At 35.2% G+C, this 11864-nt stretch overlaps 2 protein-coding genes across 4 annotated transcripts; both read left to right on the top strand.

Annotated features, from left to right (window-relative positions):
• Positions 1-3876: 3876 nt before the first annotated feature.
• LOC306853229 (acid ceramidase-like) lies at positions 3877-6646 on the top strand. 3 transcript variants are annotated; one of them, XM_079390482.1, is made up of 11 exons: positions 3877-3999; positions 4109-4152; positions 4260-4350; positions 4420-4503; positions 4605-4683; positions 4868-4942; positions 5041-5085; positions 5193-5337; positions 5425-5476; positions 5683-5764; positions 6029-6646. In XM_079390482.1, exons 1-8 carry the CDS (start codon positions 3931-3933, stop codon positions 5222-5224), a joined length of 519 nt encoding a protein of 172 aa, XP_079246608.1. In that variant the 5' UTR covers positions 3877-3930; the 3' UTR covers positions 5225-5337; positions 5425-5476; positions 5683-5764; positions 6029-6646. The 3 variants fall into 3 exon arrangements, with proteins under 3 accessions (XP_079246608.1, XP_079246609.1, XP_079246610.1); XM_079390484.1 differs by lacking the exon at positions 4260-4350 and having other exon boundaries at positions 3894-3999; positions 4109-4160; XM_079390483.1 differs by lacking the exons at positions 4868-4942; positions 5041-5085; positions 5193-5337; positions 5425-5476.
• A 1013-nt stretch (positions 6647-7659) lies between these two features.
• Positions 7660-9828, top strand: fgl1 (fibrinogen-like 1). Its single transcript, XM_079391355.1, has 7 exons — positions 7660-7874; positions 8006-8180; positions 8296-8455; positions 8535-8632; positions 8867-8955; positions 9207-9394; positions 9509-9828. The coding sequence occupies exons 1-7, from the start codon at positions 7818-7820 to the stop codon at positions 9666-9668; spliced, it is 927 nt and encodes a 308-aa protein (XP_079247481.1). The 5' UTR covers positions 7660-7817; the 3' UTR covers positions 9669-9828.
• The last annotated feature ends 2036 nt before the right edge of the window (positions 9829-11864 follow it).

Raw genomic sequence — 11864 nt, 5'->3', positions numbered from 1 at the left:
TTTTTTATCAGTGTAGAAAATGTTTTTTTTTTTAATTATTAATAAACGTTTCAAAAGAACAGCATTTATTTAAAATACTTTGTCACTTTTGATCATTTTAATGCATCCTTGCTGAATAAAGGTGTTAATTTCTTTTTTTTTTTTTTTTTTTTTTTGCTGCCCTCCAAGGTTTGAACAGCACTGCATAAATATACAAAAAAAAGTGACAGATCAAACATTTATCAAAAGGTTAGAAACCAGTTTCTTTTTCTATTCATCTTCATTTTAGCTTGTTTGCCTATCTGAGAGGCAGAGAAATCAGCTCTCATTTGGGTCAAACTGAAATCTGCAGTCAAATTCATTCATTAATGTGCGTTTTACAGTATATATAAACCCAGCGTATACAGAGTGAAATGCATCACATTGTGTTTGTGTTTTGATGTAACAGCCCATTAGGTGGGTGCAGCCCTGACTCTGGAGATAAGTTATATCAGGGGGCATAATCACTGGGAAGTGTGTAATTAAATGAGGATTCTCAGCTGGCTGAGCAGCCAGTCTGCTTTTATCTCCTGTTTGTGAAAGGCTCATAACTCAAACTCCACTCTGTGCTTCATTCACTGCTCTGCAGGGGGCTGTGCTTGTATTTTAAAGCTGTTTCCACAGGAACCTGAATGTTAATAACCAATAACAGAAATGCTCAGAATTTGTGATGCATACAGATGGTTGCTATAGTGCAGGGCTGTCCAAACTCGGTCCTGGAGGGCCGGTGTCCTGCAGAGTTTAGCTCCAACCCTAATCAAGCACACCTGAAGCAGCTAATCAAGCTCTTACTAAGCATACTAGAAACTTCCATGCAGGTGTGTTGAGGGAAGTTGGAGCTAAACTCTGCAGGACACCGGCCCTCCAGGACCGAGTTTGGACAGCCCTGCTATAATGGTTCTAAATGGGTTATTGCCAAATCCAAGGGTATATATATATTTATATATATATATATATATATATATTAATTATGGGTATCCAGTATCTACAGTGCATTATTCAGCACAATACACTATATTACCTGGTATTAAATGTTTTGAGAAATGATCACTCAGTTTATAATCATTCATGTTGGGCAAGAATATTTTCTTTCATTATTATGGCTTCCTCTTTAAATACATCTTAACTTTACACCTTCAGGTAAGCAATTAATAGTCTGATTCCTCTGTGGCCCAAAATAAACACAACATTTCAGCACAGTTTATATTCTCTGTCCCCTGACAGCGTATGAGGGCTGTTAACCAATCCGCTTTAGCCAAAGTTGAGATTGTGTTTTTTTGGACCCTCTTTTGGTGGATTAGCAATGCTCTCTCTCTGTAATGGAAACTGAGGCTGGTCAGTTTGGTGAGATTGGATTAGTTTTGTTGAACAAGCTGATCTGTCACTTTGAGAAAGCACTTTTTCATGGCTTGAGAAATGCACACAATGCAGCATTGTGTTGAAGGCAGCCAGTAGTAAGCACCTCATCATTGCCTGAGATGGGAGAAGAGGTGGATCAATGCAAATCAATTAAAAACGTATGGAAATTTTAGTGTGATGGATGAAGACTTGAGCTGGCAATCCAAAAGTCCTGTCTAGAGGTTGATTTTATTCTTATCAAGCTTAAAATACATGCTTTATAAATAATACATGGTTTTAAATTTTGAAATGATTTTTATTCTTCTTTTTCATTATTGGCTAGTTTATGGTTTTCTTAAATAGTTCAAATTGTCTTAGAAATTATACAGCATATAATTTCGTTGTCCTTTTTATTAAATCTTCATATAGCTGGTGAAGGGAGTTTATAAATGAATACATTTAGTAAATCATTTTATCTGCTTGAATATTTTCATGTTTCTTGAACAAGGTTTTTGTGATCTAAGCAGGATTATACTGCCTCTTGCTGGATATAATGAATCATTTCATCTGAAGTGAGTAGAGTGGGGAACTATGATGCCACTTTGTAGGCGGATCGGCTGTTAGCATGAAACTGGTTCCTCGACAAAAAGCCATCCTTTTTTTTAGTCATACTAAAACTGAAATGAGACATTAGTAATAAATAGTATATTGAATAAATGAAATAATCTCAACTAAAGGACATTTGAAAGCACGTATTTCGAAATAAGGTGCATTAAAAGTAAATAAATCCTTGATTAATATAAATACTTTAATTAAAAATGTGTCATTCGGTAAAATTCTAGTGCATTAATCTATTAAATAACAGCAGAGTGAGCGAGTTTTTGGATATGGGAAGATTAAATTTATTTTAGTGAACCTCATTTTGTTAGGGTGGTTACACAAAATGTTATTTTATCCTTGCTTTTACAATCTGCTTTCTAACAGCTTCATTACGTTGAATGTGTCCGACAGGCCTGTAGTCCCATTTAGCAACTTGTCTTTTTTAAGAAACATAACAGTTTAAAAAAAATCACGAGTGGGGTGTAACTGGTGTGTTTTATGTCGTAGAATAAAACGTGAAAGTACCTTGAGCCTGTCTGAACCACGGACCTTATTTAAGGGATTTAACCAAAAACCCATGCGGGACGATGGAACCGGAAGTGCTAAAATGCTAACTTGCTTCCGGGTTTTCGCCTACAAAGTGACATCATAGTTCCACCACTCTATTATCCTGGTTATTTAGAAAGCCTTCCTCTTTCTTTCTCTCTGACAAGTTTTGTTTTCCTTACAATGGCTGAGTAGCCCAAAAAAATCACAGCCTTGAAAAGGGGAAGCCATTAATCATTTTGATCTAATAAATACTTTATTAGACTTCCACTGGGGAAGTCGTGGCCTAATGGTTAGAGAGTCGGACTCGTAACCCAAAGGTTGCGGGTTCGAGTCTCCGGCCGGCAGGAATTGTAGGTGGGGGGAGTGAATGTACAGCGCTCTCTCCACCCTCAATACCACGACTGCGGTGCCCTTGAGCAAGGCACCGAACCCCCAACTGCTCCCCGGGCGCTGCAGCATAAAATGGCTACCCACTGCTCCGGGTGTGTGTTCACGGTGTGTGTGTGTGTTCACTGCTGTGTGTGTGCACGATGGATGGGTTAAATGCAGAGCACGAATTCCGAGTATGGGTCACCATACTTGGCTGAATGTCACTTCACTTCTAATATGTAACCAGGGGCCTGTTTCACAAAACAAGTTTACCAAATAAGCCAGGCTTATTTCAGTTAGTCTGACTTATTTTGAACCAAATCAACTGAAAATAACTCAGACTAACTGAAATAAACCTGGCTTATTTGGTAAACTTGTTTTGTGAAACAGGCCCCAGGTGCATGGAAACCCATTTCCTCCACATAAGGAAAAAATCATTAAAAAAACGAAATTATTAGATCGAAAAGTCAAAAGTATCAATAATCAGAGGCCTAACTATGAAATTAAACAAGTCGAAAGTGACGAGTTAGAAAAACATAGTTATGTTATTACTTAAAGTCAATATTTTCGACTTTTTAATTCTTACGTTTTAATTATTATAATTATAATTGATATTTATAATTTACAAAAAAAAATCCCCATGTTTTTATGTGGTGGAAATAGGCTTGCATAAATTGTTGAGACGCTTAGACAGCAGAAAATAAACTCGTGATGTTTATTCTTTCATTCTTGTAGTGGTGGCTGGTAAAAAGATGAAAGCGGATGAACTTCCTTGTTTACGTGCCGAGAAGAGCTCAAGCAGCAGACTGACGGGGGGGGGTCGTGTTGTGGGTGTACTCATAAACAATCACAACCTAACAGATCCAATTAAATAACAGTTAATCTATGCAATTGTATTTTAAATTTATATTTAAAACTTTCCTTAAAAAATAATGCATGCATGTGCTGTATCTGAGCACCCCTTGCGTTATGGTACATTCCGTCGCGAAGCTTATTTCCAGCACCACCGTCCCATGTGAGAATGACTGAACGATTAGAAAACTCCGCTGAAAGACAATGAAGCCAATATCAGTTCATGACATTATTATTATATCGTTATTTCTTTTCTCACAGTTTGTTCGAGGGGTAAGAATACATGCGGTTTCTGCACCAGAGTTACCTGTTCTTCATTATAAAGTGTATTAGGCTGTTTCGCTTTGTGCTGGTAGTTACTCATTACTGTCTGTATTTGCAGCTGGAGGATTGCAGAAGTGGGATGTATCCACCTAAAGGACCAACGTACTGCGGTTACTCTCTTCAAATATCCAGTTTAATGTGCTCTGGACTATGTGGAGCTCATATGTTGATTTTAATAACATGCTCCTCTTCTTTTTTGGTTTATCTAGGTTTAAAGGTAATGTGACCTGGTACACTGTTAATCTTGATTTACCTCCTAGTGAGAGATGGACGCAAGTGATCAAAGATAAAAACACAGAGGTAAAACTCTTTAATAATGTGCATGTCTCGGCTGCTTTGACTGTTTACAATAATCATGTTGCATTACAGTTGATCACAATGGTACAAACAATAAAAGACCTGGCCAGGGGCTTTTTCAATGGAAAACTGGTTGATTTAGTTGACGAGGAGCTGGTAAGCAATTAAATGTATGAATGAATTTAGACCTTTTAAAAATGCATTTTGAATATTTTGGTAGTATTTTGATTTTGATTTATGTCCTCACTGTTTTATAGCCTTTGATTGTGGATACACTTCCACAACCTTTCAGTGATGAAATTAAGGGAATAGCAGCGGTTTCTGTCATCCCTCTTGGTGAGATTTTTCATTTTGTTATTATTTACATTTTATTTGTTAAATAATTATGGTAAATGCAAGCAATCTAATAAAATTAAAGCTCAAAAAAGCTCCTTAATTATGCCCATTTCTTTAAAAGGGTGTTGCCACTGTGATCTATCATTTTTATATTTTTGTACATTTATTTGATGTGTTCCTCTAGGTGAAATTACACTGTTCAATATCTTTTATGAGGTGTTCATTGTTTGCACATCAATTGTTACTGAAGACTTTAATGGTGAGAATATATAAATCAGTTTGCATGTTTTTAATCAAATTTAAATTTAATAAACATTCTAGTTGTTTTATTGCAATTTTTCTTGTTTTTTTTCTAAGAAATATTTACCATGCCCGGAATTTGGACTTTGGGCTGTTTATGGGGTAGGATTTTTTTGGGGGGGGCAAATATTTAGGAACACATAAAATTTGTCGGCAGCATATAAACTCCCTTTATATCATGTCATAAGAACAGTGTGTTTTTCATAAAGGTGGCATCGACAGAATAAAACATGGACTTTAACAGAGAAGCTTAAGCCTCTTGTGGTGAATGTCAATTTCCAAAGAGGCAACAAAACCATCTTTAAATCAACAAACTTTGCCGGATATGTTGGCATGTTTACTGGAATTAGACCTGTATGTGAATAAAGATTTTTTTTTTTTTTTTTTATTATGCTTCTTTTTTGTGTAAATGTAAAACAAGTAATTGTTTTGCTTGTTTAGGGTGAATTCAGTCTAACAATGAATGAGCGTTTCAACCTCGATGGAGGTTATGGTAAGATTTGTTTAAGTGATTATGACAAATGAAATGTAAGTGACGGGTACAGTATATAAACAGTTATTTTAATGTTTAAAGTTTGTAATGAAGTAACAATACACAACACTACATATTTATTTCTTCTAAACATTAGCTATAAATCATGGGTGCAACTAGATTCTTTTGATGGTTGACTGGTTAGATAACATCATAAATTCTCACAGGGATTCTGGAATGGATTTTTGGCCAGAGAGATGGAATGTGGATGGGTTTTCTCACTCGGAAAGTTCTGGAAAATGCTACCAGGTAAAAACAACACCACACTAGTGTAACATGAAAGCACAACTTCCTTATTTCTCTGTCATGACCACATAGTTCTCACTCACACTTTTTTTGGAATAATTTAAAAATAGCACTTAGTGCAAATAGCCGCTGCCTTTTTTTATTATTATTGTTCGGTCTTTCAGTATTTTTGGATTGGAGAGAGAAAAAGTGTTTGATCACATTTCTGCATCTGGTCTAACATCATATGGAGTAATAATGAAGCCATTTTCTGTCCTGTCTTTATAGTTGACAATCTACACATCACTGATGGAAGTGTCAACTGGATCTCTGGAGTCGTATATCAGAGATTGTCCAAATCCATGTGCGCCGTGGTGATCTGCCATCAAGTCTGAATTAACTAAGGCATATGAAATACTGTTCTGGTTCTCTGTCATTACAGGACGGTGTATAAGGAGGATGTTAAAAATCATAATGATTGCAATTCTACCTCTGAGCTTGCACATATCTCTTCTCTTGGTCTCGTCTGTTGTAACTGCTTTAGCACTGCAACATTGGTACAATTGTTCAAAAGTATAACTGTTTCTTGTGTGTAACAAACTCTGAATAACCACACATTTTAAATGGAAATGTTTTTTTATGATTTCTTTGAGTGTTGCCTTTTTCTTTAATATTTTGATTTATATAAGGAAATCAATTTTTTTGAAATCCTTGGTAATGATGCTGGGAAATATTTTTGTAATTTATACTGACATTTTGTGTGTCTGTTTCTGGGACTGTTGACTGTTTAAATGGAGGTATTAGAGTTACAAACATTACAAACGTTGTTTTCACGGTATTGAATTAGAACACCCCAATTTAATGTATAAAACTGTGTATAACTATAATAAAATGTTATTATAGGCTAAACTGAATTTGATGTGTGTAATTTTACACCTTTGCATCTACAATTATTTAACTGATGCAGTCCAGTTACAATGTCTCTTTGTTGGAGAAGGTCTATTTCTGCAGCTAAATGATAATACATTCAGCATAGTTCTATTCGGGTCAGTTTATTCTCTGACCCCCGGTACAGTAGGCCTATGCTTGATTTCAGAAGCAAACCTACATTAAGTGGGGGCCCCAGCCAAAATTAATCAATAAGGCCCTTTTTGTTTAAATATATTAGTTTTCTAGAAATATAATTATACAACATACAAAAGGTACATTTTTAGACAACATACAGACATTTTAAACTTTTGGTGCTTAGCCCAAATCTTGGTCCATGGACATTTTTATGAGCAAAAATGTCCATGGACCAAGATTTGGGCTAAGCACCAAAAGTCCATGGTCCAGCTATAATATGAACTTGTGTTTCTCATAGGATTTTTTGAGACTATCCTTGGTCTTTAGGGTGTAATTTTATATATATCTGAAGTCCCAATCTGAATCAAAAGATTCACAAACTTTTGGAATGAAACTCCAAAAGTAACTCTCTCTCTATCTTTCTCTCTCTCTCTCACTCACTTTAGGATCAGTGTTCCTCACACATGTTTTTCCCGTTTTTGAGTGTTACAAATCAGGTATTCGTCCCTGTGTATCAGACATTCTTTAATCAGGATCCTATTTTGTAAACAAATATTCATGTGTTTTAGATTTACAGAGAATTAAATGTATGCACTGATGTAAATTACACAATTCTGTTTTTGTTTTGTTATTTGTTTTTTTTTTATGTAAAAAAAAAAAAAAAATATAAACTTTGAGGGCCATTCATTTGTTTTACTTGAATTTTACTTGAACGGTTTTAAGGATTGAGATCAAATATCTCAATTTATTATTCATTACAGAACATTTTCAGGCTTCTTTGAGACATCTCGGGAGCTGTTTGTAGTTATCTTCACATCTGTTTTGATCCAGAGTGACTCAGCTCAAAGTAGTCCACATCCAAACAGGAAACTTTCTCAGGCACTAGAACAGACCTCAGAAGCATCTGTACAAGTTGTTGGGATTGTAGTTGTTCTTTAGCGCCTAAATTGCCTAAATCACTTGGTTTACAAACTTTTATCTTTAAATACAGCATCAAATAAGTACATCTGCAATGTCAGTTTTGCTCATCATTTGGATGCTTTGTACTACTCTGGATTTGTCAGACTCTGTAAGTATTGTCTTCAAATTAATTTAGCTTCTTATGTGTTTAAATTACATTTAGTTACAGCTAAATGAAACTTTTTATACTTTATTTGTATGTTGAGTTTACAGTAGTCATTGTGTGTGTTGTGTGTTTAGACTCCTGATGAATGCGATGATGAGATACAGCGTCTTCAGGTGGAGTTGAGGAGTTTGGAACTTCGCCAGACAAAGCAACAGCAACTTATTCAACGATTAATTAATCTCAACCAGATGGATGAACGTTCCCTAAAAGCGGGCTCATTTTATGACATGGGAGACAAACAGTACATGGGTCAAAGCTTTGTATTATTTTATCAAGATGTAGTATTCATTGTGTAAATATGTTATACTTGTCTGATTATAGCAGCACAATGTATTACTAACAAAAATCAATCTGCCACAAACAGACTGTGCTCAGATCTTCAAAAATGGCAGCACTCAGAGTGGGTTTTACATGATTAAACCACTACTAAGTCCAACCCGGATCAGAGTGTACTGCGATATGAGAGAAGGGGGTGGATGGACAGTCTTCCAGAGACGCTCAGATGGCACTCAGTCATTTGACAGGTACGGAAAGCTCTATTTCAGAGTTGTGAGAAGAAATGTATTAATGAATGAAACATAATGTCTTGATGTTCATTTTTAGAGATTGGAATGATTATAAAATAGGATTTGGTGACATGAAGTCTGCTAATGGAGAGTTCTGGTTAGGGAATGATAATCTGCATTATCTGACATCTCAAGGTGAGTAAATCTATGCATCTAAAATGCATACAAACGGAAATAGATATGTCATAATAGGCCATAATTATATGTATATATGTTATTCGCAACCCTACATTTGAAGAATAGGTGGATACATTATATTATTGTACATGACCCTATATAGGACAAGCAGTTTGAAGAATGGATTGATATATTATATTATATCATATTATATTATGCACAGATTTTAATAAAGCACTTTCTGTTGCACAGATGATTACACCTTGAGAATCAGTCTGGAAGACTTCGAGGGCAGCCACCGTTTTGCAGTGTACAGAACGTTCAAAGTGGATAACGAACAGGTTTTTTTTTATTAAACTCTTCATATTATGATAAATGATGTGTGGATGAATATACAGTGCCCATTATGAACCAACAGGTGGCATGTGAAGTTTCTAATAGATCTGTACAGCAGGGTGTATAACTATATTCTATTTCCATTAAGAACCAAATGAATGTGTTACACAATTTATACATTTCATTTGACCTGAATGGAATAATATCTGTTTATTTGGTTAATGTTTTAACGATCCCTTTTTTTTTGTCTTCTCAGAACCATTATCAGCTCCAGTTTGGCGTATACACAGGAAACGCAGGGGACGCTCTCTCTGGCAGTTATCATCCTGAGGTTCAGTGGTGGGCCAGCCATCAGGGAATGAAGTTCAGCACACGAGACAGAGATAATGACCGTTATGATCGCAGTTGTGCTCAGGAGGACAAGGGTGGCTGGTGGTTTAACAGGTTTGCATCTGTAACAATGACAGAACTTTTGACATTACAGTAATAATGACCACTACCGCATGTATGAAGGCAGTTCTTCATTGTTTGTATGTTGTTTCACCTGTATTCCTCTAGATGTCACTCTGCCAATCTGAATGGATTCTACCACAGAGGCCCCTACAGCGCAGTCACAGATGAAGGAATAGTGTGGTACCCCTGGCATGGCTGGTGGTACTCCCTCAAATCTGTGCAGATGAAGATCAGGCCGGCCAGTTTTGAGCCTAATTATGTTTAATTCATGGATCTGATCCATGAAGGAAATTATGAATTTGTGGATGATGACAAATTACAATGTAGTCCAGCTTAGTAGTCCAATTCTTAAGTGTTTACATATGTAGTAAAAAAGCTCTTCACCTGCATGTAGCGCAATAAAGTTTTCGACACATCCTTGCTCCATCCTTGTGTTTTCCATCATAGTATTTTTAATTTTATTAATTTCTTAGTTAATATTAATAATAATTAAGAAATAAATCAGAATTAAAGAGGGAAGTTTTATTTAAATTTGCATTAAAACATTAATTGAATATAGAATACTAAATGATGATGTCATGATTTACAGCAATATCTGTCAAGGTTAATGTAGCTAATAATTATCTAATATCCAGTAGTAAATTTATAATTCAAAGTTCTACAGAAAGTGCAAACACCATCAATATCAGGGTATTTAGTATTTATACAGCTTTTTTAATGTAGTAAATAAAATTTATACAATTTCATAAAATTATTTAAAAAAAAATAATTCAAAAATGTATAGGGGTTGAAGTTTAAGTTAAAGATAGCCTTTGTCTACATCAATAATAGGCTAATAATAATAAAAAATAATAAAAAATGTTGAAGGTTGTATTTTTTTAAATACACTTTTAACAGACACACTGACAAATGAAGTAGTAGAGTTTTTATAGTAGATTATTATTATTAGCCCTATTATTATTATTATTAGGTTATTATTATAAAGATAGCCTATTATATTTATATATGAAGTGCCAACCGTCAACATTTATTTATTTATTTTAAGCTTTTGTAATTATAATATTTAGTTATCTTTGACTTAAACATCAATCCCTATGCATATGTGGTCGTGAACTGTAGCGGCTCGTGTCTTTCCTGCTGTGACGTCATTTAAGGAGAGCGCGAGCTCACCTGAGCTCTCACCTGTCTAGTGCACGCGCTGCTGTTAACGGTAGACAAATCTGTGAATCCTAGTTTATCTCACTTGCGACGTGCGGGGTAAGTACTCTATGCTACCTAGAGAAGTTAAGACGTCAGTGTAAATATTTAACATTTCTACAAACGCACTTTTGTACCTTACATTTCATTCTTTGTTTAGTAGCGCGAGGCATGTTTGTGTTGTTACTGCAGTCGCGTGAATTGTCTTCAGTGGCTTTTGCTTATGTTTACGCCTGTTGCATGTTTATTGAGTGTATATACATTTATTCGAAGGGCATCTTTTCTTTCTACAGCTTTGTTTACTCCATGTGTTATTTATAGACGGAGCTGCCAGAGATCCCAAGCAGGCCTCTGATGTTTCTGTCAGGTGCACAAGACAATTTAAAGGCAGCGATGAGGAAATAGATGGTGAGGTATGAGGGAGAAACATGAGCTCAGCAGGAAAAAGCTAGCTACTAGATTTAATGTTTTAGATGGTTTTTCACCTTGTTTTAATTTTTTTCTGGTCTTTTCTATGTCTTTAGATTTCACTGAGAACACAGTTCTGAGTCTCCTGATTTGTTTTTGGTTGAATACTGTGATTTAGATGCTTTATCAGCCAACCTATGTAATGATTTATTCTTTGAATATTTTGAAATGCGTGTTGGTTTGATGTGGCTCAAATGCACCATTAGTGGATGGTACTACTGTGGGACGTATGTGCTATGCCTTGAACAGATATGGTGTTCAGAAACAGTGAAAAGCTCAAAGGGCAGAAGCTTTGAATTCCAGAGCAGGTTATAGTGCAGGTCCCCTTTAGGACCTCATGCTGGGACAGAATTATCAGATTGCATAAACTGTTATTTATTCTAATTGCTTAGAAATATATATTATATTTGGAGTAGTGTCAATGGAAAGTTATCACTGTTTTTGTTTGCGAGGAGGGTAAAGAAGGCATGTTGATGAGGCATAAATGCAACAACACCTATTGACTGACCTTGCAGCTTTCACAAATCTCCGATACACTGCTGTTCAAGAAGTTTAGTTTTTTTTTATGTTGTGCTCCCCAAGGCTGCGTTTATTTAATATTTAATTTAATATTAAATTCAATTACAGTAATATTGAAATATTCTAAGATAATTAATTATAATAATTAAATATATTTTAAAATGTGATTTATTCCTGTGATGGTAAAGATGAATTTTCAGCATCATTACTCCAGTCTTCACTGGCACATGTTCCTTCAGAAATCATTCTAATTTCTGATTATCTTTGTTAAAAACAG

Source organism: Barbus barbus, assembly GCF_936440315.1.
Source record: "Barbus barbus genome assembly, chromosome: 33".
Taxonomy (NCBI): Eukaryota; Metazoa; Chordata; class Actinopteri; order Cypriniformes; family Cyprinidae; genus Barbus; species Barbus barbus.
This window is presented reverse-complemented; position numbering and strand designations above follow the sequence as displayed.